The sequence below is a fragment of the Pungitius pungitius genome, chromosome 11, assembly GCF_949316345.1.
Source record: "Pungitius pungitius chromosome 11, fPunPun2.1, whole genome shotgun sequence".
Classification (NCBI taxonomy): domain Eukaryota; kingdom Metazoa; phylum Chordata; class Actinopteri; order Perciformes; family Gasterosteidae; genus Pungitius; species Pungitius pungitius.
In genome coordinates this window covers 11,718,509-11,743,129 of record NC_084910.1, presented here as the reverse complement: position 1 = coordinate 11,743,129, position 24,621 = coordinate 11,718,509, and the positions used below count along the sequence as shown (strand labels likewise).

At 45.3% G+C, this 24,621-nt stretch overlaps 4 protein-coding genes and 1 long non-coding RNA gene across 12 annotated transcripts; all 5 read left to right on the top strand.

The window, feature by feature from the left end:
• Nucleotides 1–2,254: 2,254 nt before the first annotated feature.
• Nucleotides 2,255–4,732, top strand: LOC119197062 (tubulin alpha chain-like). The gene is made up of 4 exons (XM_037453017.2): nt 2,255–2,272; nt 3,042–3,264; nt 3,432–3,580; nt 3,668–4,732. The coding sequence occupies exons 1-4, from the start codon at nt 2,270–2,272 to the stop codon at nt 4,646–4,648; spliced, it is 1,356 nt and encodes a 451-aa protein (XP_037308914.2). The 5' UTR covers nt 2,255–2,269; the 3' UTR covers nt 4,649–4,732.
• Nucleotides 4,733–8,766: 4,034 nt separating this feature from the next.
• Nucleotides 8,767–11,682, top strand: LOC134132879 (uncharacterized). 3 transcript variants are annotated; one of them, XR_009957070.1, is made up of 5 exons: nt 8,767–9,405; nt 10,211–10,285; nt 10,439–10,521; nt 10,633–11,174; nt 11,279–11,682. It is a non-coding gene; the product is annotated as an uncharacterized LOC134132879 (long non-coding RNA). The 3 variants fall into 3 exon arrangements; XR_009957068.1 differs by lacking the exon at nt 8,767–9,405 and having other exon boundaries at nt 9,760–10,285; nt 10,633–10,804; nt 11,046–11,174; XR_009957069.1 differs by lacking the exon at nt 8,767–9,405 and having other exon boundaries at nt 9,755–10,285.
• Nucleotides 11,683–15,572: 3,890 nt separating this feature from the next.
• LOC119197061 (tubulin alpha chain-like) lies at nt 15,573–18,684 on the top strand. Its single transcript, XM_037453016.2, has 4 exons — nt 15,573–15,685; nt 16,998–17,220; nt 17,347–17,495; nt 17,583–18,684. The coding sequence occupies exons 1-4, from the start codon at nt 15,683–15,685 to the stop codon at nt 18,561–18,563; spliced, it is 1,356 nt and encodes a 451-aa protein (XP_037308913.2). The 5' UTR covers nt 15,573–15,682; the 3' UTR covers nt 18,564–18,684.
• Nucleotides 18,685–18,722: 38 nt separating this feature from the next.
• LOC119197063 (protein PALS2-like) lies at nt 18,723–21,281 on the top strand. Of its 6 annotated transcripts, none has more exons than XM_062565395.1 (6): nt 18,723–18,882; nt 18,969–19,171; nt 19,260–19,388; nt 19,850–20,032; nt 20,122–20,193; nt 20,388–21,281. In XM_062565395.1, the coding sequence occupies exons 1-4, from the start codon at nt 18,849–18,851 to the stop codon at nt 19,919–19,921; spliced, it is 438 nt and encodes a 145-aa protein (XP_062421379.1). In that variant the 5' UTR covers nt 18,723–18,848; the 3' UTR covers nt 19,922–20,032; nt 20,122–20,193; nt 20,388–21,281. The 6 variants fall into 6 exon arrangements, with proteins under 6 accessions (XP_062421379.1, XP_062421377.1, XP_062421381.1 ...); XM_062565393.1 differs by having other exon boundaries at nt 19,850–20,037; XM_062565397.1 differs by lacking the exons at nt 19,850–20,032; nt 20,122–20,193 and having other exon boundaries at nt 20,388–20,520; nt 20,718–21,281.
• Nucleotides 21,282–21,434: 153 nt separating this feature from the next.
• Nucleotides 21,435–24,182, top strand: LOC119197059 (tubulin alpha chain-like). The gene is made up of 4 exons (XM_037453014.2): nt 21,435–21,558; nt 22,497–22,719; nt 22,846–22,994; nt 23,081–24,182. Exons 1-4 carry the CDS (start codon nt 21,556–21,558, stop codon nt 24,059–24,061), a joined length of 1,356 nt encoding a protein of 451 aa, XP_037308911.1. The 5' UTR covers nt 21,435–21,555; the 3' UTR covers nt 24,062–24,182.
• Nucleotides 24,183–24,621: the final 439 nt, after the last annotated feature.

The following is a 24,621-nucleotide window of genomic DNA, read 5'->3' as shown; positions in this document are numbered from 1 at the left end:
CCAGTTGAAGGGAGCTTTACCTGTGCCGATGTGATGGTTTTGGGAAAGGATGCTGCATGTTTACAGACTGTAAAGCTCCCTCAGGCTTATTTTTCATTTTGGGTTAAACAAAATAAAATGATTTGAATTTGAATTGAATTAACATGTTCACTAGAGGCATCTGCAACTGATTGAGTGACGATGAGGGATATGGAGCTGATTTCAGGTATACTATCTCGATTCAAGTGACTCAGAGCCAGATCTTGTTACAGAATCTGAAAATGAAGTGCCAATGATTCCGAAAAATGGTTTACAAACACAAAATTCTAAACTAACTGGCAGTGTTGGGCCTGAACTCGTTCATATTTTGGGCGAACATGAACTGAACGTTACTGTGAACTCGTTCATTCTGGTGTCTATGTACGGGACGTTCTTTCAGGTTAACATCGTTCAATAGGGTGCCAGATTTCTATAGAAAACACACCGTAAACGCGCCTTAATAAGTAGCGGAAAAAACACCCAATCTGGCAACACCAGCCTCCAGTGTCGCACCGCGCATGCGTCATAAAAAAAAAAGAAATGCATGGAGGCGACAGCTGCGTGTAGCAAAGGCGTATAATAATTGAGTTTTATGAAGTTAATGACAAGGTCGGTGAGGATGGGAGGAATCTGACCTTTCTTTGCAAACATTTGCACCTTAATGATTTCTGTCCTGTTTTTCTTTTAATAATTCCTTATTTAAAAAAGACCATTCAAGCAGCATGTGTTTTGAGAATGTACTGTAGGGGTGAACGCTGCAGCTGCTGCTAGTGTGGAGTGAATGGACAGCAACATTAAAGCAACAAAGGGGAAATACTGTCCCCTCAATGCTAATGTAAACCCTGGTTGGATAAGGATTCAAAATTGGATATGAAGATTAAATCTGATGCATAGCTTCAGTGTTAAAACTGATAAAATAATTGCTGTCTGTGGTTCTATATGGGCTGTGGCAATAATTTTGAAAAATGATAGCTTGCAGCAATATATGGAGAAAAAAACTGAACTATGAACTGAACTAGTTCATTTTAAATTTTGTGAACTGAACTTTGAAGTAGTTCATGTAGAAAGTGAACTTTCCCAACACTGCTAACTGGTTCATGTTGTTGCTGGACTTATAATTTCATAGTTTATTTTCACAAAATATATTTTATTTTTGTATAGGAAAAGTGTTAAGTGTTATATTGATATGAATAAATGCAAATTTATCAAATGTGTTGTCCTTGTCACGGGCTGTTGACATGACAACTGTGACTGTGTTTAACTTGTACTTTTCCACCGAGCAATTTATTCATTGAAAAGACTTCATTGAATAGACGTCTATGGCCCGACGTTGAAGATACGTTGAAAATTGGTTTAAAAGTGAATGTTTTTTCAACGTCTATTAGTAGACGTTGAAAAGACGTCTAGGTTTAGACCGATTTTCAACGTGATTTTTATTATCGGTGGTAAACGTACAAATGTGGACGTAATTTCTTTTTAAACCTATAAAATAATGCTATAGCACAAAGTAGAGGACGACATTTTACCATATTAAAAATCACGTTGATATGTGGTCTAAACATAGACGTCTTTTCAAAGTCTACGAATAGACGTTAAAAAAACTTTAACTTTTAAACAATTTTGCAACGTCTTGTCAACATTGGGCATAGACGTCTATTCATCGTCTTTTCAACTAAAAAAATCCTCACTGGGATGTATGTATTGCTATGAAAAAGGAAGTTGTCTAATCACCTTTAAATGTCTCATAACATCCTGATAATGAAGACAATAATATGACAATTTAGAATTATAGTATAGTGGCAACAGGAAGTCCTAGATTGTGAATTTTGACACCTTCCGCCTCACAGATTGACAAAATCAATCTCAAATCTTAAATTTTGACATTAAAAAAAAATGAAAAAAAGTTATTAAAAAAATCAGACATTGCGTATTAGTCAAACGTTGGAGTACATACTATATGAGAGAAAACAATTGGGACCAATAAAACCTTATCGATTCAAATTTCCCCTGGATGACAAAGCAGAAATGTATAACTGAACATTTCGAGCTGCGCATAATGGTAACTCAAACCACCCCATTGACTGCTCGTCATTGGCTCCGCCCCACTGGCTCCGCCCTATTGGCTGCGCCCTATTGGCCCCTCCCGCTTGAAAACAAGTAGACTGAGCAGTTTCACTTCCGCTCGCCACTCCTGCCTTCAGCAACCGATCCTTCAACGTCGGTCAGAAGCAGTATTTAACAACTCGAAAAAATGGTGAGTGTCTAGTCAAAATTACATGTTGGTGGATCTTTAAAACACATGTAATTGTGATATTTTCCCGCTTTAATCCCTCATGCGTGACTTGTTATATAACGTGACCGAATCGAAGTCAGACTTGTCTGTTTTTATTACAATGAATGAGGCTACAGATGTTTAGCTAACCCTGGGAATGCTCGCTACTCAATCCCATCATGCAACGTTCACTAATTTCAACCAAGTCGTGAGTGAGATACGCAATCGCTGTAAATGGGCTATCGATAGTATTTTAAAATAGCAATTACGCAGAATGATAAACCCCATAGCGGACTCTAAAGCAGCATTCACACGCGCATGGTCCGCGCAGCATTTTTAGAACAATATCGACACTTTATGAGTTTTGATAAACTCCCCCCTCACACACACACACGCACACACACCAATGATGAAAACATTGTCTAGACTATCAATATCTTCAGTTTAGAGCACATCGCAATGTAGAGCTTTATTAATAAAGAAGGAATAGTTTAGAAGTATGTTGTGTTTGCAGGCATATACGGTGTCTCCCATAGGATTACTACCACTTCCGATTGGTAGTCTGTCAGCTGGTGCGAGCGCCACGTGCACGCGCACACATGCGCATGTGTCAGGGCTAAACGGCGTGCATATTTTTTCTAGTCCCCTGTTATCGTAGTAGAGGAAACTGATATAGATGAAAGCGGCTAACTTACTGTGCTAAGTCGTTAGCATGCGTACGTGGTGGCTGATCTTTGCATTTTCTCTGCAGCGTGAGTGTATTTCCATGCATGTCGGCCAAGCCGGAGTCCAGATGGGCAATGCCTGCTGGGAGCTCTACTGCTTGGAGCACGGCATCCAGCCGGATGGACAGATGCCCAGCGGCAAGACCATCGGAGGAGGGGACGACTCCTTCAACACCTTCTTCAGTGAGACTGGAGCTGGTAAACATGTTCCCAGAGCGGTCTTTGTGGACCTGGAGCCAACAGTCATCGGTAAGTTGGGTTTCTATAATGAAACGGTTCACTTTATTACATTTTGCCAACATGTGCAGACATCTGTTGGGGAACTGAAATCCTGGATCAAACCACAACCAACAGCGTTTAAATTCTTGTCGTGAAAGGGAGCATCGTTCTAAACCAGTGTTCTCGTTGCTCTGCAGATGAGGTGCGAACTGGGACATATCGTCAGCTCTTCCACCCGGAGCAGATGATCACTGGTAAGGAGGACGCTGCCAACAACTACGCTCGCGGTCACTACACAGTCGGCAAGGAGATCATCGACCTGGTTCTTGACAGAACACGCAAACTGGTGAGGTCTAATATCATCTTTCCCCTGTTTCTCTAAACCTGGTGATTATGGCAATAACACTTATTTCGTCATTCTATTTTTTTTCAGGCTGATCAGTGCACAGGGCTCCAAGGCTTCTTCATCTTCCACTCTTTTGGAGGAGGAACTGGCTCCGGCTTCACCTCTCTGCTGATGGAGCGTCTTTCTGTCGACTACGGCAAAAAGTCCAAGCTTGAGTTTGCGGTCTACCCGGCCCCCCAGGTGTCCACAGCTGTCGTAGAGCCCTACAACTCCATCCTGACCACCCACACCACCCTAGAGCACTCTGACTGCGCCTTCATGGTAGACAACGAGGCCATCTACGACATCTGCCGCAGGAACCTTGATATCGAGCGTCCCAGCTACACCAACCTCAACAGGCTGATCGGACAGATTGTCTCCTCCATCACCGCCTCCCTGCGCTTCGACGGTGCCCTCAACGTGGACCTGACCGAGTTCCAGACCAATCTGGTGCCCTACCCTCGCATCCACTTCCCTCTGGCCACCTACGCCCCAGTCATCTCCGCGGAGAAGGCCTATCACGAGCAGCTCTCGGTGGCTGACATCACCAACGCCTGCTTTGAGCCAGCCAATCAGATGGTGAAGTGCGACCCTCGCCACGGCAAGTACATGGCCTGCTGCCTGCTGTACCGCGGAGACGTGGTGCCCAAAGACGTCAACTCGGCCATCGCCACCATCAAGACCAAGCGCAGCATCCAGTTTGTGGACTGGTGCCCGACCGGCTTCAAGGTGGGCATCAACTACCAGCCCCCCACCGTGGTTCCTGGAGGAGACCTGGCCAAGGTGCAGAGGGCAGTGTGCATGCTGAGCAACACCACCGCCATCGCAGAGGCCTGGGCTCGACTCGACCACAAGTTCGACCTCATGTACGCCAAGAGGGCCTTCGTTCACTGGTACGTTGGAGAGGGCATGGAGGAGGGAGAGTTCTCTGAGGCCAGAGAGGACATGGCCGCCCTGGAGAAGGATTACGACGAGGTGGGCGCAGACAGCGTCGGGAAGGAGGATGAGGATGAAGGAGAGGAGTACTAGGTCCCTTAACATCTGAATGTCTTACTTTCTTAGCAATATTGGAAACATTCCATAATTGTTGCACATTCCAGCAAGCTACATGATTGACAAACCAATAAACAAAATGTAAACCATTTATGATTGTCCTGTGTTTCCTTTAAAAGCAGACTTTCACAGAAACCTCACAATTCATCTTTGTGAAACATAAGATCAGTGTCTTTGTAGCGTTTTGAACCTACATTTATTTGAATTTTGCCTGTTTAATGAGACCAGAACATAACTGAAGAGCAGGCTTATTGTCATGAACCCACTGCGATATGGAACCACTGTGCCCTGTGAGTGAGACCGGTAGTGAATAAGTCTGCAACTACATTTGATACCAGAGTAAATGTAACACCTCTATTCATTATTTTATCTCCAGTCAAGACAGCAGAGGGAAGAAGAGCGAGACGGCCAGAACCACTGCTTTGAGACGTGACAGAGAACCGTTACCTGGAGCACGGCAAGTATGATGCCAACCTATGATGCAAGATCGACTCCCACCATGAAGTGGTGAATGCAGACTGCACCTGCATCCTGGACGTCAACCCTCAGCTGGGTTTACTGATTGTTTTCTAACCTCATGGGCAGACATTGCTGTTAAAAGGCGACACATTAAAGGACGGAGAATTCAACACTGCACCCAAGGACACATCGGACCTGTGTGAATATGGGTTTTGCACAAAGCCTTTTCAGAGTCACCTTAATCGGAATCGCCAGATTCCTTTCTAGCCCTCAATGCAACTCCCAATGCACAGGAAGTGTACTTATTTATTGGCAAAAAATAATCCTTTCTATTTATGTGGATTTAGAGAAAATACTGGCCATTTAGGATATTTTAAAAAGAAATGCAATTTGTCATTGGTCTGTATGTTGATTAGGTATTAAGTGTATTTATTTTGCAAAGTTAAGGGTAGCTTGCTCATTGAAAAGAACGATACCTCAGTGTGACAGTTTACAGTGCGAATGTCTCCAGAACATCATCTCATCTTGTCACTACAAACTCGTCATAGTAGAATAGTATCAACATTTTGAGATATCCTCTTGTTCAAGGTTGCATTCAGGCTCTGCTGTCTCTGCAGTTATTACATAGTCATACATGGAAAATATCAGGCAAGTTTTATCTCATCTCATCTTCAGCCGCTTATATGACCAAAACCATACCAACAACTTTTTACTCCGTTAATTTTTTTTGGTGTTTTTTCCCATAAAATGAAAATACGAAGCGTAGCCGCTAAACCGGAAGTACATAGAATTTCACAGTAAAAATCGATGCAACCGTCTGTAATGACAGCGGTTACTAGGGTAACAAGAGGAGAGAAGTTCATTAATGGATATATATAAATAATCCTGGTCTGACGGGATGTGTTAGCAGCAGTAGTTGACTACACTCGCTGCTCTTGGCTCTGATATTTATTGTCCACGTATTGTTTTGCTTCAGTGAGCAGAGCAGAGACAGTTTAAGGAGATCGCAGAATAAACGGTCCGCCACTGGAGTGCATACATTCCGACGTCCGTGAACCGTTGGCCGAACCGCCAGCGCCACCCCGTCAGCCGTTCACGCCGATCGTCAGTGGCCCGCGTTCGGTCGAAGTCGGCATCTGGCCCGAACTGAAATGAGTTTGACACCCCTGCGGTAGATGGTCAATAATTGCTTAGCTAAACATGTTTACTCACCTATAAGGGTGGGTTTTCAGATGCCTGATCAAATTTAACGTTGTTGAGCCAGAATCTTTTATTGTAATGGCGCATATTTTGCATTGCGCGGTTCTTTTGTTGCCGTCTTGTTGGAAGGTTTTGAACCCAAAGCTCACGACGAATGGCACAGCAGCGGCCGGTGCATTCGACATCTTTGACAACAAATTGTTGTCTTTGTGTGTGGCTGCGCGTGCGCACCCGACCCCATCAGTTTCCTCCACAAGTGGGGAGCCCATGGGGGTTAGAGTCATGAGATGCCGCGTCACTCCTTCGGGCTATGACAGGCCAGGTTCCGCGGCCAGCCAGGCCACCAGACGCTTGCTGTCGGGCCCTTCATCAGGGCCTGGCTCCAAATGGGGGCCCCGGACTTCCTCCGGGCCGGGTAGCTCCTTTCCTCTTCCACTTTTTCATAGGGTCTTTTTGGACCATTCTTAGTCTGGTCCCTCGTCTGAGACCACTTTTCCAAGGGTAACCCTACCAGGAGCCCAAGGCTCCCGAAAACTGCCCTCAGGGTCATAGGGACACACAAACCTCTCCACTACGATAAGGTGACGGTCCCCAGAGAGGCAAGTTTTATGTACAGAAAAAAAATCTAATGTTTACCCATCATTGTCACTCAAGCACAACAGATTACATTAATTATGTTGATTGTTAGTCAGAAATACGTATAGGATCTAAATGTCTGACAGACCTGTCATACGGTGAGTCTTGTTTAAAAGAAACTTTCCACAGAACTCTGGAACAGGGTACTCCAATCTCAGTGAACCATCCCTTTTGATGTGATATTACTAAAAATCTTTTTTTTGTTGTTTTAACTCTTCAGATCAGATTCATCTGGTTCCAGGTCGATGTGAATCCACGTCAGCTCATTCTTCGCGGATCTGACATTTCAAGAACACGTTGAGCACATTTCTTGAAATGTGGCACAAACATGCACTATCATTTAAGACTAAAGTGATTCAATTTAATGGTCAAAAGTCATTGTGACAACACAAATCACATTGTTGGCTGCAACTCATACACTATGTTACAATTTCCCCAAATTTTTGAGGAGGAAGGGAGTTGTTATTTAGGGCCGAGCATCGACGTAGTCTGAGCGGAGGACCTTGGCCTTAATATTGGGTTACAACTAGCTTAACAAAATTAGGTATGGCTGTCTAATGTCCTAGAGCCGACTTCATAGTGACTGTAATGATCTGGAGTCTGTACCGGTGCAAATATATCAGAAGGTCAAAAGGTTTCTGCACTATGTATGTATTGCTATGAAAAAGGAAGTTGTCTAATCAGCTTTAAATGTCTCATAACATCTTGATTATGAAGACAATAATAGTACCCATGGAGCAATTGAAGAGTAGTATGGAATGAAAGATGTCCCCATAGATATTTAATTGACAACTAGCAAATTCTAGCATGTCATAAAAGTCAAGGAATACTATGCCATTGTGTCTATAGTGTGTATCAGGGGCGGATGGTGTATAGGGGCGATTTGGGCAACGCCCCACCTGCTGGGTTCAACAAATTCTATCACAGCAAAAGTAGTTTTCAGTGTTCTAGACAAATTATCTGTCATTGTCCAATCAGATTCGTCAGATTCAGGTCATGTTTCAAATGGTCGCGCGCGCGCCCGCCGCGAGTCCCGCCTCTCTCGAGGCGAATTCATTGACATGGAAAATTGCCCAAGCATTCTCCCGTTGACTCTCATGTTAAAACTTTTTTTTCGATAATCGAGCCTTCAATGCATTTTCAATGAGGATTTGGGGCTCGCACTCACGTGCTTGAGCAAAGAGAGCTAGGGGGGTGGGGACAGCGTCATAAAAAAAAAAAAGAAATGCATAGAGGCGACAGCTGCGTGTAGCAAAGAGGTGGCGTATAATAATTTAAAAGAGTTTTATGAAGTTACTGACAAGGTCGGTGAGGATGGGAGGAATCTGACCTTTCTTTGCAAACATTTGCACCTTAATGATTTCTGTCCTGTTTTTCTTTTAATATTTCCTGATTTAAAAAAGACCATTCAAGCAGCATGTGTTTGAGAATGTACTGTAGGAGTGAACGCTGTAGCTGCTGCTAGTGTGGAGTGAATGGACAGCAACATTAAAGCAACAGTGGGGTAATGCTGTCCCCTCAATGCTAATGTAAACCCTGGTTGGATAAGGATTCAAAATTGGATATGAAGATTAAATCTGATGCATAGCTTCAGTGTTAAAACTGATAAAATAATTGCTGTCTGTGGTTCTATATGGGCTGTGGCAATAATTTTGAAAAATAATAGCTTGCAGCAACATATGGAAAAAAGAACTGAACTAGTTGGAACTGTGAACTTAGTTCAAATATTTTGAAGTTTGAACTATGAATGGAACTAGTTAATTTTAAAATTTGTGAACTGAACTTTGAACTAGTTCATGTACACTGTTAAATGTTTCCGTTAATTTACACCCAAATTTCAACATGATTTACCTGTTATTTGTAATAACTGCAGCTTACTGTAAATTTTTAGGGAATACATGTTAAATAACGCCTCGTGTATGTTATTTAACACCTCATTGCTAAATAACATTCATTTTTGTTATTTAACAGCACAACCGAACATTCAAAGATGGCGGCCAGAGTTAGATGGTCTGGTATGGTTTTGTAAGTTGCAAAACAATGACTAATTCAATATTGTCGATGTTGCATACTAAGAAATTAAATATTGTATGCATTCACTGAATGAAGGTTAGACAGAACACCACGTGATTTCTGTACTGCAAATGTTATAAAGAATCATCTTGCTTTTATTACCATAATCATACCTCCCGATTTTAAACGAGACACCTAACATTTAATTGACTAACTGCGCTCCAAATCTGTGTGTGTAGATGTGTGTGTGTGTGTCTTTCTGATCACGTTCGCGCCACTTTCTGAAATAACAGGTTCATACAGTATTTTTTGCATTCTGGCAAAGAGCGAGTAAGAAGGCATTTGAACCTGCAACGCAACGGACACACGGCCATTCCATGTCGGAGAATCGCTCTGGTTACATCGAGGAAAACCACAACAATCCGGTGAGATTAACTAGAATTTCTTTAAAGTCATGCATAGTTAACATTTATCAGTGATGTTGAGGTATACTAAACGCCACGGACTTGCACTATGAAGTTTAATTTAGCTAGCTGCTAATGAGCCGAGGTGATTCAAGCTAGCAAAGTTTTGATAGTTTGTCCATTAATCTTACAAAACAATGCGCTTATTTTAATGTCCGTTCATGTATACGATCTAAATCTATAAATAATGCTAGTGCTAGCGGTCTCAACGGGGGGCTAGCGGGCGGTCTCAACGGGGGCGGGGGGGGGGCTAGCGTCGGCGGCCGGGCTTGCACAACTTCACATGCTCCGCTCTGGCCACCCGGCACCCGCGCGCACTGGTCTGATGCGCCACAACTTCACAACAACCGGGAGTTATTCGCGCGTCATTGACTTAGCAGGCTGTGATTGGAAATCGGGACTGGAGCTGTCCCGGTCGGGACAAATCTAAATTGCCCATAATTCGGGATGTTCCGGGTAATACGGGACGGTTGGTGTGGGATGGTTCTGATTCCGCTGTGTTTTTTTTTAAACCGCCCGCTGGCGCTCCTGCGAGATTTGCGTTGGGTCTCGCGGGACCCGGCGGCACACAATCCCAATGTAGCCCTCTAGTCTGTACTTCAGATTAGCTATATGTGTCACAGACTAGAGCGCTGAAAACCACTCCACCCGCCACTGTGGCTTGTATGCGAGGCAAAGTCACCCGCCATTGGCTTGTGGCAGGTGCTAATTTCCCACCCTGGGTGTGTCTATTTTACATTACATTTGTTTTTGTTTTTAATTACAGATGCAGATGCAGGGCACTATCCCTGATCACACTGCTGATCAAGAAGATCTCACTGCATGTATCCCTCAGAACCAGGTGGACATTTGAATGGTGTCTTATAATCTATCAATAAGTCTTGTGTTGTTCAAGACTAAACCGACAAATGAAAGGATGAAGGAAGTCAGCTTGATGATGATGTCGAGCTGTCCTATCAAGTCATCCATCTTCTTCTGTCTCACTTTTCCGAAGATGTCTCAGGACTTGATATGCCAGTGCAGCTGACCTTGAGAGTTCACTAGCTTTACCTGCAACGCCTCGTCTGATACTTCTTGGTAAGTTGGTTTTAGTGTTGTATGTAGTGAATTAAATGGTATCAAACTAAACTCTGTATTCAAAATGAAAACTAAAACAGAAATTTGACAGTTAAAACATTTCTGTTTCAGGAGAAACAGGAAACCACTTCCAACGCTGGATGCTCAGCATTGAGGGCCAGATTGTGGGCGAAGGGATCCAGTCGACCTTTGTGACAGGGCTGGCGTCTTTTTTCTCCGGTTTTTATATCTTCAACCTACAGTACCAAGAGGAGGCAGCGTGCACACTTGAATTCATCCAGAGGTAAGACATTGTCTGTTAACACCTGCATTTGTTCTGGCCTAGCTGTGGCTCAAGCATGGTTTCAGCAGGTCTGGTGATGGGATTTAGCAATTAACTTTGCTTTAGAAAGTTTTAGTGCAACTTACAATATTCATAGATGCATAGGATAGTATGTTGAGGATAGTTCATGGACATTTGTTGTCTTGTTGTAGTGTTAGTCTGTGTGAATTACTAGATTTCCAACCCGTGTATAATTTTTCAGACGCTTTGTGGGTATAAACCCAGAAAAGGGGACAAAGGCTGCAAAGGGGAAAAAAAGAACGGTAAATTCACACATCGCCAGCCTCTTGCGCAGACTGATGGACTTCCAGTGGGATTTCATTTCAAAAAGGTGAGATAGATACATACATTCATGCTCTTTGCCATTTGCCAATAAATTTTACTTTTCAGACTTTCTATTATTTATGTCTCTCTCTCTCTCTCTCTCTCTTTCAGTGGAGGTGTGTTCAGGTGCGTTCTGGGCAATGTAGTGTATTTTTCTGTGATTGATCCGATCTATATGTGCCTACATTTGTAAGTATTTAACTTTCAGTGTTTCTATTACAATAAAAAAGTTAATTTGAACATGGAACTATTCGTTTTCTTTCACTTAAGTGTTATGTGATGTATTATGCCTATTCTTATAATAACTCAAGCTAGAAATATGTATATTACAATCAATGGTACACATTACTATGCTAAAATAATAATCAATACATTTTAAAAGCAATATTTAAAGGAAACTAAATAAATGGTGATTTAACATGAAAATAATGGTAACCCTGCTGCCAGTAAAGTCCTGTTAAAAAACATTACGGGTGTGCACTGTAAAAAAACATTAACAGGAATAAACCGTTAAAATAACATGAAAATAATGGTAACCCTGCTGCCAGTAAATTCCTGTTAAAAAACATTACGGGTGTGCACTGTAAAAAAACATTAACAGGAATAAACTGTTAAAATAACATGAAAATAATGGTAACCCTGCTGCCAGTAAATTCCTGTTATTTAACGGGGAAATAATTTACAGTGTAGAAAGTGAACTTTCCCAACACTGACCAACACAATAGATTGGCCGTAACACACTCACCCATTTTAGAATCACATTCTGTTAACTTGTTAGAATGTTAACTTGTGTATAATTCCCAATTTCTATTGATGTATTTGCACTTAATCTTACTAAATTATATAAGGCAAATAAATTAAGTTAAAACTTTTTCCTTAGCCCCATTTGCCTTTGTAAGAAAATGTTCTATTTTGTCTTTATTATTTTGTCAGAATGCACCAGAATGCTTCGTTTGCATGTAAAAAAAAAAAACTTTATTGAGCCCCCCCCTACAATAAAATTCACCAGCCGCCACTGGTGTGTATATTAAAAAGCCATTTAAAAACAATTGTATATTATGTAAAAAATAATCTAGTATATACACCCTTTCATCCTATTTAACTGCTTATCCCGTTCAGGGTCGCAGGAGGGCGGAGATGATTATTGTCAGATTATTGCAGGACTGACAAAACGTTATAAAAAAAGTTATAGTATAGTCAACGTATTATATACACAGAAAAGTCCTAGTATACTTTCTCGTAAATTCGAATTCAATTGTCACAGTATAGTACAGTAAAATGTCAAATGTAATTGTATAGTATGTCGATACACGTGCCCGACTCCACCTGCAAGTGGATCACTGACTTCCTGTCCGACAGGAAGCAGCACGTGAAGCTGGGGAAACACGTCTCTGCCTCTCGGTCCATCAGCACCGGTTCCCCCCAAGGCTGCGTTCTTTCCCCTCTGCTCTTCTCCCTGTACACCAACAGCTGCACCTCCAGTCACCAGTCCGTCAAGCTCCTGAAGGTTGCTGATGACACCACCCTCATTGGACTGATCTCTGGTGGGGACGAGTCCGCCTACAGGTGGGAGTCTGACAACCTGGTGACGTGGTGCAGCCAGAACAACCTGGAGCTTAACGCCCTGAAGACAGTGGAGATGGTCGTGGACTTCAGGAAGAACGTAGCCCCACCTTCCCCCCTCAACTTGTGTGACTCCCCCGTCAACACTGTGGACTGCTTCCGTTTCCTGAGCTCCATCATCACCCAGGACCTCAAGTGGGAGCTGAACATCAGCTCCATCATGAAAAAGGCTCAGCAGAGGCTGTTCTTCCTGAGGCAGCTGAAGAAATTCAACCTGCCAAAGACGATGATGGTGCACTTCTACACGGCCATCATCAAAAGGTTGACCTCCTTCCTGTAGTGGGTCTCGTCGTTATTGGTGATGAGACCCACCAGAGTTGTGTCGTCCGCAAACTTCACCATGTGATTTGTGCTGTGGGTTGTTGTGCAGTCGTGAGTCAGCAGGGTGAAGAGCAGGGGACTGAGCACACAGCCTTGTGGGGCTTCTGTGCTGAGTGTGATGCTGCTCGAGATGTTGTTGCCGACTCGTACTGCTTGGGGGCGGTCACTGAGAAAGTCCAGGACCCAGTTGCAAAAGGAGGTGTTGAGCCCCAGCCGGTCTAGTTTACAGATGAGTTGTTGTGGGATTATAGTGTTAAAAGCTGAACTGAAGTCAATGAAGAGCATTCTCACATGTGAGTCTGCTTTTTCCAGGTGGGTGAGGGCTGGGTGGAGAGCAGAGCAGATTGCGTCCTCTGTGGAACGTTTGGCCCGGTATGCAAACTGAAAGGGGTCCAGGGTGGGGGGGAGGATGGACTTGATGTGAGACATGACTAGGCGTTCAAAGCACTTCATTATGGTGGGGGTCAGTGCCACAGGGCGATAGTCATTGAAGCAGGATGGAGCCGGCTTCTTTGGCACAGGTATGATGATGGAGGTCTTGAAATGTGATGGAACAGCAGCCTGCCTCAGAGAAGTGTTGAAGATATCCGTGAAGATATCCGTAAGCTCCTCTGCGCAGTCCCTCAGTACACGGCCTGGAATGTTATCAGGGCCAGTTGCTTTTCGGGGGTTGATGGAGGAGAGTGCCCTCTTCACACTTTCAGCAGACAGGCACAGGACCTGGTCGTTGGGGGGGGTTGGAATTTTCTGTGGGCTTGTGTGGTTTGTTGCTTCGAACCGTGCAAAGAAGCTGTTGAGGTCGTTGAGCAGAGAGATGTTGTTGTCGCAGGTCTGTGATGCAGGCTTGTAGTCCGTTATGGACTGGATGCCACAATGTACACCCACCACTGACCATCGATGGTGCTGCTGTGGAGCGAGTGAGCGGCACCAAATTCCTGGGGGTGCACATCAGTGAGGACCTCACATGGGCCACCAACTCTGCATCACTGGCAAAGAAAGCCCAGCGGCGCCTCTACTTCCTCCGCAAACTCAAGCGAGTGAAAGCTCCCACACCAATTCTGAACACTTTCTACCGGGGCACCATTGAAAGCATCCTTACCAGCTGCATCACTGTGTGGGGCAGTAGCTGTACTGAACACAGCATGAAAGCACTGCAACGCATAGTGAACACAGCTGGTAGGATCATTGGCGCCCCACTCCCTTCCCTGAAAGACACATACACCACCCGCCTCATCCAGAAAGCTACCTCCATTGCGAGTGACACCACCCACCCTGCACACAGTCTGTTCAGCCTCCTACCCTCTGGAAGAAGGTATCACCAGACTCAGTGGCAGCTTCATACACCAAGCTGTCAGACAGCTAAATTCTCTCCCCTCACTCCCCCCAGCCATATCCGGCAGTCTGACACGGGGCTGAAATCCCCCCACATCCCCTTTAAGCACTCGGGACTCTGCCATCAAAATTGTTGCACTTGCACTTTTATCACACCACTTGCTGCTATATCTATTTATATCTATTTGTATCTATTTGTATAAAAAATGTCTTGTCTTGTCTTATCTGTTATCTGTTGTTGTGCCTGTGCACTTTATATGTTTCCCCGTGAGAGTGTGGGAAACGTTTTCTCGATTACCTGTATGCCTGACATGCAGGAATTGACAAATAAAGCTACTTTGACTTTGACTTTGAGTCCATCCTCTGCATCCATCACCGTATGGTACGCTGCAGCCACAGCCAAAGACAAGGGCAGGCTGCAGCGTGTCATCCGCTCTGCAGAGAGGGTGATTGGCTGCAATCTTCCACCCCAGGACTTGTTGGCTTCCAGGACTTTGAAGCGGGCCAGAAAGATTGTAGCCGACCCCTCCCACCCCGGACATGAACTGTTTGTGCCCCTCCCATCCGGCAGGAGGTTGAGGTCCATCAGGACTAAGACCTCCTGCCACACGAACAGTTTCTTCCATTCGGCAGTCGGGCTCATCAACAGAGCCCGGGGCCCCCCCTGACTGACTCTGACTCCCATGTTCACTCATTCACTTTGTCACTTTCACTTGTCACAACCCATAGCATATAATTTATTATACTTTTATTTTATTTTTATGTCGTCCTTATTGTACTGTCTTCTGTCATGCACCAACCGCCAAGACAATTTCCATGTATGTACAACATATTATGGCAATAAACGTTTCCTGATTCCTGACTCCTGATTCCTAAAAATAAAGAAAAGGTCTGATAAGTCACAGAGATCTATTTTCATCAAATAAAATGAAGGTTGTAGTAGTCAAACGTTGGAATCAATATTATATTAGAGAAAACAATTGTGACCAATAAAACCTTTTCGATTCAAATTTCCCCTGGATGACAAAGCTGAACTGTATAACTGAACATTTCGAGCTGCGCATAACGGTCACTCGTCATTGGCTCCGCCCCACTGGCTCCGCCCTATTGGCTGCGCCCTATTGGCTCCTCCCGCTTGAAAACAAGTAGACTGAGCAGCTCCACTTCCATTCGCCGCTCCTGCCTTCAGCAACCGATCCGTCAACGTCGGTCAGAAGCAGTATTTAACAACTCGAAAAAATGGTGAGTGTCTAGTCAAAATGACATGTTGGTGGATCTTTAAAACACATGTAATTGTGATATTTTCCGGCTTTAATCCCGCATGCGTGACTTGTTATATAACGTGACGGAATCGAGGTCTTACAAGCTAACGCTATTTTTCCTGTCTGTTTTTACTACAATGAATGAGGCTATAGATGTTTAGCTAACCCTGGGAATGCTCGCTACTCAATCCCATCATGCAACGTTCACTAATTTCAACCAAGTCGTGAGTGAGAAACGCAATCGCTGTGCATGGGCTATCGATACTCCAGGGGTGTCAAACTCATTTCAGGTTCGGGCCAGCGTCGGCATGTATGCACTCTAGTGGCGGACCATTTACTCTGCGATCTCCTTAAACTGTCTCTGCTCTGCTCACGGAAGCAAAACAAAACGTGGACAATACATATCAGAGCCAGGAGCAGCGAGTGTAGTCAACTACTGCTGCTAACACATCCCGTCGGACCAGGATTATTTATTTATATCCATTAATGAACTTTTCTCCTCTTGTCGCTGTCACAACAGACTGTTGCGTCGATTCTTACTGTGAAATTCTACGTACTTCCGGTTTAGCGGCTACGCTTATTTTCATTTGATGGGAAAACTACAAAAAAAATTTTTAGTAAAAAGTTGTTGGTATTGTTTTTTTAGGTGAGGCGCGCTTTCACCGGCCCGCGAATGCGCGACAACACAGGGATAGTGCATTGTGGGATTTGTAGTATCATAATGATGATGATGATGCGTGCGAAATACCGGCCGGATATGGCCCGCGGGCCATGAGTTTGACACATGTGTTCTAGACTTTCAATATTTTCAGTTTAGAGCACATCGCAATGTAGAGATTTATTAATAAAGAGGGAATAGTTTAAAGTATGTTTTGTTTGCGGGCATATACGGTGTCTCCCATAGGATTACTACCACTCCTGATTGGAGTAGTGCAGTGCGCTGGGTCGCGGCAAGGTTGGTGGTTCGAATCCCGGCTGTCTCATGTGCCATGTCAAAGTGTCCCTGAGCAAGACGCCTAACCCCTAATTGCTCCCCAGGCAAAAATGTAATACATTGGTTATAATGCAATGTAAGTCGCTTTGGATAAAAGCGTCAGCTAAATAACATGCAATGTAGTCTTGTCAGCTGGTGCGAGTGCCAGTGCCCGCACGTGTCCTGCCTGAATTGCGTACAAATTCTTCTAGTCCCCTGTTATAGTAGAGGAAACAGTGATATGGATGAAAGCGGCTAATTTACTATGCTAAATTGTTAGCATCCGTAGTGGTGGCTGATCTTGGCATTTTCTCTGCAGCGTGAGTGTATTTCCATGCATGTCGGCCAAGCCGGAGTCCAGATGGGCAATGCCTGCTGGGAGCTCTACTGCTTGGAGCACGGCATCCAGCCGGATGGACAGATGCCCAGCGGCAAGACCATCGGAGGAGGGGACGACTCCTTCAACACCTTCTTCAGTGAGACTGGAGCTGGTAAACATGTTCCCAGAGCGGTCTTTGTGGACCTGGAGCCAACAGTCATCGGTAAGTTGGGTTTCTATAATGAAACGGTTCACTTTATTACATTTTGCCAACATGTGCAGACATCTGTTTAAATTCTTGTCGTGAAAGGGAGAATCGCTCTAAACCAGTGTTCTCGTTGCTCTGCAGATGAGGTGCGAACTGGGACCTATCGTCAGCTCTTCCACCCGGAGCAGATGATCACTGGTAAGGAGGACGCTGCCAACAACTACGCTCGCGGTCACTACACAGTCGGCAAGGAGGTCATCGACCTGGTTCTTGATAGGACGCGCAAACTGGTGAGGTCTAATATCATCTTTCCCCTGTTTCTCTAAACTTAGTGATTATGGCAATAACACTTATTTCGTCATTCTATTTTTTTTCAGGCTGATCAGTGCACAGGGCTCCAAGGCTTCCTCATCTTCCACTCCTTTGGAGGAGGAACTGGCTCCGGCTTCACCTCTCTGCTGATGGAGCGTCTTTCTGTCGACTACGGCAAAAAGTCCAAGCTTGAGTTTGCGGTCTACCCGGCCCCCCAGGTGTCCACAGCTGTCGTAGAGCCCTACAACTCCATCCTGACCACCCACACCACCCTAGAGCACTCTGACTGCGCCTTCATGGTAGACAACGAGGCCATCTACGACATCTGCCGCAGGAACCTTGATATCGAGCGTCCCAGCTACACCAACCTCAACAGGCTGATCGGACAGATCGTCTCCTCCATCACCGCCTCCCTGCGCTTCGACGGTCCCCTCAACGTGGACCTGACTGAGTTCCAGACCAATCTGGTGCCCTACCCTCGCATCCACTTCCCTCTGACCACCTACGCCCCAGTCATCTCCGCGGAGAAGGCCTATCACGAGCAGCTCTCGGTGGCTGAGATCACCAACGCCTGCTTTGAGCCAGCCAATCAGATGGTGAAGTGCGACCCTCGCCACGGCAAGTACATGGCCTGCTGCCTGCTGTACCGCGGAGACGTGATGCCCAAAGACGTCAACTCGGCCATCGCCACCATCAAGACCAAGCGCAGCATCCAGTTTGTGGACTGGTGCCCGACCGGCTTCAAGGTGGGCATCAACTACCAGCCCCCCACTGTGGTTCCTGGAGGAGACCTGGCCAAGGTGCAGAGGGCAGTGTGCATGCTGAGCAACACCACCGCCATCGCGGAGGCCTGGGCTCGACTCGACCACAAGTTCGACCTCATGTACGCCAAGAGGGCCTTCGTCCACTGGTACGTTGGAGAGGGCATGGAGGAGGGAGAGTTCTCGGAGGCCAGAGAGGACATGGCCGCCCTGGAGAAGGATTACGAGGAGGTGGGCACCGACAGCGTCAGGGAGGAGGATGAGGATGAAGGAGAGGAGTACTAGGTCCCTTAACATCTAAATCTGAATGTCTTTCTTTCTTAGCCATATTGGAAACATTCCATAATTGTTGCACATTCCAGCAAGCTACATGATTGACAAACCAATAAACAAAATGTAAACCATTTATGATTGTCCTAAGTTTCCTTCAAAAGCAGACTTTCACAGAAACATCACAATTCATCCTTGTGAAACATAAGATCAGTGTCTTTGTAGTGTTTTGAACCTACATTTGATGAATTTTGCCTCTGTAATGAGACCAGAACATAACTGAAGAACAGGCTTATTGTCATGAACCCACTGCGATATGGAACCACTGTGCCCTGTGAGTGAGACCGGTAGTGAATAAGTCTGCAACTACATTTGATACCAGAGTAAATTTAACACCTCTATTCATTATTTTATCTCCAGTCACGTTAAGACAGCCGAGGGAAGAAGAGCGAGATGGCCAGAACTACTGCTTTGTGACGCGAGAGCAGATGGAGAAGGACGTGAAGGAGAACCGTTACCTGGAGCACGGAGAGTATGATGCCAACCTTTTCGGCACCAAGATCGACTCCATCCATGAAGTGGTGAATGCAGGCCGCACCTGCATCCTGGACGTCAATCCTCAGGTAATTTGAAGGCACACGCTTGCAATGTCTAGATCTTTTTTTTTTTCTTCCCAAATCTTTGATTGTGACGCTTTTATCTTCTGCCCAGGCCCTGAAGCTGTTGAAGACTGCCGAGTTCATGCCATTTGTGGTGTTCATTGCTGCTCCTGAACTGGACACACTAAGAGCTATGCACCAGGCTGTGATAGATGCTGGACTTACTACCAAACTACTCACGGTATGTTTTTGGGAGCGATGATGGACTGGTCAGGGGATATTACTCATGAAATAGTTGTTGCTGTCATAATCCTAATGGGCTGAATTTCTATCTGTAACAGGAGAACGATTTGAAGAAGACTGTGGACGAGAGTGATCCAATTTAATGATCAAAAGTCATTGTGACAACACAAATCACATTGTTGGCTGCAACTCGTACACTATGTCACAATTTCCCCAAATTTTTGAGGAAGAAGGGAGTTGTTATTTAGGGCCGAGCATCGACGTAGTCTGAGCGGAGGACCTTGGCCTCAATGTTGGGTTACAACTAGCTTAACAAATTAGGTATGGCTGTCTAATGTCCTAGAGCTGACTTCATAAACTGTACCGGTGCAAATATATCAGAAGGTCAAAAGGTTTCTGCACTATGTATTGCTATTGTGAGCGTATGAGGGTTTTCCCCTCCCTCTTACCTGCACACAGGGGTGTGGACCAGCATACCTGGGGCTAATTCCGATTGATTGGGAGAGGCGGGGACATTACTTAAGCCTGTGACGTGTGGACTCGTTCTGTTGTCTTCTCCTGCTGGGTGTCTGTGGAGATGTGTCCGGGAGGCGTGCGTTATGTTTTCACAGCTGCCCTAGGTCATCATTCTGCTGTGGTGTGGTAAGGTAAGGGCACTTTCTCCATCTTTTGTGCCTTTTATTGTCCTGTGTCGCCGTGTATGTGGCACTGATGTGTATTCTTTCATATAGCGACCCTGTCTTGGTCATGGATGTCCCCGTGTGGGTGGATGTATGCCTGGACTGCTGGCTCTCGGTGTCTCGGTACGATGCATGCCTCCCTCTTTCGACCCATTTGGGTGTTCTTAAAATCTGACAGTCTCTTTTGTTAGTGTGGGCCGCAGTTTGAGTGTGTGTGCGAGAGTTGGGTGCCACCGCAGGGGTCCGTAGGCGCTGTGTTTGCCTTTTTGCTGTACATTCATTGCGGTAGTTTTCTAATGGTATGTTTCACATTACAGCTGGACCGGGCTGCAGCCTTGGACATGCTGTTGTGAGGCTATCCTGGTGCCACGACTAAAAGGCCAATATTCCCCGGAGCGTTCCCCCCACTGAAACCGTTCTTGATACCGGCTGAAACCGTTCTGGATTCAGGTAAAACTGTTCTGATTACTAAAGCAATCTTGAAACTGGTACAAAGGTGGCTCTATATTGTATTAACTGTTGTACATATTGCATGTGGGTCTTTTCCTTTTTTGTTATTTTGTTTGCATCTTCCTTATTATGTATGCTGATTTATTGATTTGAATTGTTTATTATTTTCTTATTACTCATCTATTCACTTCTTAAAGAGCATAGTGTCATTTTAAAAAGAATATTTAACTAAATAAAACCGTATAATTACCTTATGGTCTCTGATCCCTGATTTTGGTAAATGGCTTTTGGGATAGGCCCAAGAAGGGTCATGGGCCTATCCCAAGTGGTGTTGTCGGATGTTATTTTCCTTGAGTGTCATAGGACACTCATTGTTACACTATGAAAAAGGAAGTTTTCTAATCAGCTTTAAATGTCTCATAACCTCCTGATTATGAAGACAATATGACAATTTAGAATTAGTTTAGTGGCAACAGGAAGTCCTAGATTGTGAATTTTGACATCTTCCGCCTCACAGATTAACAAAATCCATCTCAAATCTTGATTAAAAAATTGTGACAAAATTCTTATACGCAATGTTGGATTTTTTTATGATTAGAAAGTCATATAGTCAACGTATTATTACAATGTATAGTATGAAATAAAATAAAGGGTCTGATGAGTCTCAGATCTATTTTCATCAAATAAAATGGAGGTGGTATTAGTGAAACGTTGGAATAAATATATAAGAGAAAACAATTGTGACCAATAAAACCTTATCGATTCCAATTTCCCCTGGATGACTAAGCAGAACTGTATAACTGAACATTTCGAGCTGCGCCTAACGGTCGCTGCCGCTCAGAGGAAATTCCAACCACCCCATTGGCTGCGCGTCATTGGCTCCACCCCGCTGGTTCCGCCCCATAGGCTCCGCCCTATTGGCTCCTCCCGCTTGAAAACAAGTAGACTGAGCAGCTCCGCTTCCGCTCACCACTCCTGCCTTCAGCAGCCGATCCTTCAACGTCGGTCAGAAGCAGTATTTAACAACTCGAAAAAATGGTGAGTGTCTAGTCGAAATTACTTATTGGTGAATGTTTAAAACACATGTAAATGTGATATTTTCCGGCTTTAATCCCGCATGCGTGACTTGTTATATAACGCGACGGAATCGAGGCCAGACAAGCTAACGCTATTTTACTGTCTCAGTTTCGATTACAATGAATGATGCTATAGATGTTTAGCTAACCCTGGGAATGCTCACTACTCAATCCCATCATGCAACGTTAACTAATTTCAACCATGTCGTGAGATACGCAATCGCTGTGCATGGGCTATCGATAATCTTTTAAAATAGTATTTACGCAGAATGATAAACCCCATAGCGGCATTTTTAAGCCGGCGAACTAAGGTTTCCGAAGGGCCTTCCAGACAACGCCCTGTCCATCAGCCCAGCACAAAGGAGGGGCTCTGCAGTACTGTGGGGGCAGGGAGGGGCACAAAAGCCGCGTTTACGCGAGCTCTGCGGTAACGGGCCTGCGTCCCGCCTAAAGCAGCATTCACACGCGCATGGTCCGCGCATCATTTTTAGAACAATATTGATATTTTATGGGTTTTGATATTCGTTTTTTACCACCCCCCCCCCCCCCCCACACACACACACACACACACCAATGATGGAAACATTATGTCTAGACTATCCGTATGCACGTTGCAATGTAGAGCTTTATTAATAAAGAAGGAATAGTTTAGAAGTCCGTTGTGTTTGCAGGCATATACGGTGTCTCCCATAGGATTACTACCACTCCCGATTGGTAGTCTGTCAGCTGGTGCGAGTGCCACGTGCACGCGCGCACGTGTCAGGGCTAAACGGCGTACATATTTTTTCTAGTCCCCTGTTATCGTAGTAGAGAAAACTGATATAGATGAAAGCGGCTAACTTACTGTGCTAAGTCGTTAGCATGCGTGCGTGGTGGCTGATCTTTGCATTTTCTCTGCAGCGTGAGTGTATTTCCATGCATGTCGGCCAAGCCGGAGTCCAGATGGGCAATGCCTGCTGGGAGCTCTACTGCTTGGAGCACGGCATCCAGCCGGATGGACAGATGCCCAGCGACAAGACCATCGGAGGAGGGGACGACTCCTTCAACACCTTCTTCAGTGAGACTGGAGCTGGTAAACATGTTCCCAGAGCGGTCTTTGTGGACCTGGAGCCAACGGTCATCGGTAAGTTGGGTTTCTATAATGAAACGGTTCACTTTATTACATTTTGCCAACATGTGCAGACATCTGTTTAAATTCTTGTCGTGAAAGGGAGAATCGCTCTAAACCAGTGTTCTCGTTGCTCTGCAGATGAGGTGCGAACTGGGACATATCGTCAGCTCTTCCACCCGGAGCAGATGATCACTGGTAAGGAGGACGCTGCCAACAACTACGCTCGCGGTCACTATACAGTCGGCAAGGAGATCATCGACCTGGTTCTTGACAGGACACGCAAACTGGTGAGGTCTAATATCATCTTTCCCCTGTTTCTCTAAACTTGGTGATTATGGCAATAACACTTATTTTGTCATTCTATTTTTTTCAGGCTGATCAGTGCACAGGGCTCCAAGGCTTCCTCATCTTCCACTCCTTTGGAGGAGGAACTGGCTCCGGCTTCACCTCTCTGCTGATGGAGCGTCTTTCTGTCGACTACGGCAAAAAGTCCAAGCTTGAGTTTGCGGTCTACCCGGCCCCCCAGGTGTCCACAGCTGTCGTAGAGCCCTACAACTCCATCCTGACCACCCACACCACCCTAGAGCACTCTGACTGCGCCTTCATGGTAGACAACGAGGCCATCTACGACATCTGCCGCAGGAACCTTGATATCGAGCGTCCCAGCTACACCAACCTCAACAGGCTGATCGGACAGATCGTCTCCTCCATCACCGCCTCCCTGCGCTTCGACGGTGCCCTCAACGTGGACCTGACTGAGTTCCAGACCAATCTGGTGCCCTACCCTCGCATCCACTTCCCTCTGGCCACCTACGCCCCAGTCATCTCCGCGGAGAAGGCCTATCACGAGCAGCTCTCGGTGGCTGACATCACCAACGCCTGCTTTGAGCCAGCCAATCAGATGGTGAAGTGCGACCCTCGCCACGGCAAGTACATGGCCTGCTGCCTGCTGTACCGCGGAGACGTGGTGCCCAAAGACGTCAACTCGGCCATCGCCACCATCAAGACCAAGCGCAGCATCCAGTTTGTGGACTGGTGCCCGACCGGCTTCAAGGTGGGCATCAACTACCAGCCCCCCACTGTGGTTCCTGGAGGAGACCTGGCCAAGGTGCAGAGGGCAGTGTGCATGCTGAGCAACACCACCGCCATCGCAGAGGCCTGGGCTCGACTCGACCACAAGTTCGACCTCATGTACGCCAAGAGGGCCTTCGTCCACTGGTACGTTGGAGAGGGCATGGAGGAGGGAGAGTTCTCAGAGGCCAGAGAGGACATGGCCGCCCTGGAGAAGGATTACGAGGAGGTGGGCACTGACAGCGTCGGGGAGGAGGATGAGGATGAAGGAGAGGAGTACTAGGTCCCTTAACCTCTAAATCTGAATGTCTTAATTGCTTAGCAATATTGGAAACATTCCATAATTGTTGCACATTCCAGCAAGCTACATGATTGACAAACCAATAAACGAAACATAAAGCATTCATGATTGTCCTGTGTTTCCTTCAAAAGCAGACTTTCACAGAAACATCACAATTCATCCTTGTGAAACATTTAAGATCAGTGTCTTTGTAGCATTTTGAACCTTTCATTTATTTGATGAATTTTGCCTCTTTAATGAGACCAGATCGTAACTAGGTGATCTCACAGAAGATTCAACAAACTTCAATTGCAAACTCAAAGATACGTTTTTAAACCGCCTCAATTTCACTCCAGCAGTAGATGCATTCAGAGTGCTGTTCTAGCAGAGACCCTTGTTTTGTGATAGCTTTGTCCTTTCATTTTAATATGGGTTCCTTTTAGATAAATGAACTAAAGCACGCTATTATGGTCCTGCTTTGATTATTCAGATAAAGAATGCAGAACATTGTACCCTCTGAATGTCCCTGAATAGTTACTTTAGCCGTTTCATTGAGCAACATG

Excerpts from the sequence above, each read along its gene's own strand:
- LOC119197062 (XM_037453017.2), top strand. Across the intron at positions 3,265-3,431 it reads CCTGGAGCCAACAGTCATCG|ATGAGGTGCGAACTGGGACA; the intron begins GTAAGTTGGGTT and ends GTTGCTCTGCAG. Across the intron at positions 3,581-3,667 it reads TTGACAGAACACGCAAACTG|GCTGATCAGTGCACAGGGCT; the intron begins GTGAGGTCTAAT and ends ATTTTTTTTCAG.
- LOC119197061 (XM_037453016.2), top strand. Across the intron at positions 17,221-17,346 it reads CCTGGAGCCAACAGTCATCG|ATGAGGTGCGAACTGGGACC; the intron begins GTAAGTTGGGTT and ends GTTGCTCTGCAG. Across the intron at positions 17,496-17,582 it reads TTGATAGGACGCGCAAACTG|GCTGATCAGTGCACAGGGCT; the intron begins GTGAGGTCTAAT and ends ATTTTTTTTCAG.
- LOC119197063 (XM_062565395.1), top strand. The coding sequence starts at position 18,849 with ATGAACCCACTGCGATATGGAACCACTGTGCCCT. Across the intron at positions 19,172-19,259 it reads TCCTGGACGTCAATCCTCAG|GCCCTGAAGCTGTTGAAGAC; the intron begins GTAATTTGAAGG and ends TCTTCTGCCCAG. Across the intron at positions 19,389-19,849 it reads TTACTACCAAACTACTCACG|GGGTGTGGACCAGCATACCT; the intron begins GTATGTTTTTGG and ends ACCTGCACACAG.
- LOC119197059 (XM_037453014.2), top strand. Across the intron at positions 22,720-22,845 it reads CCTGGAGCCAACGGTCATCG|ATGAGGTGCGAACTGGGACA; the intron begins GTAAGTTGGGTT and ends GTTGCTCTGCAG. Across the intron at positions 22,995-23,080 it reads TTGACAGGACACGCAAACTG|GCTGATCAGTGCACAGGGCT; the intron begins GTGAGGTCTAAT and ends TATTTTTTTCAG.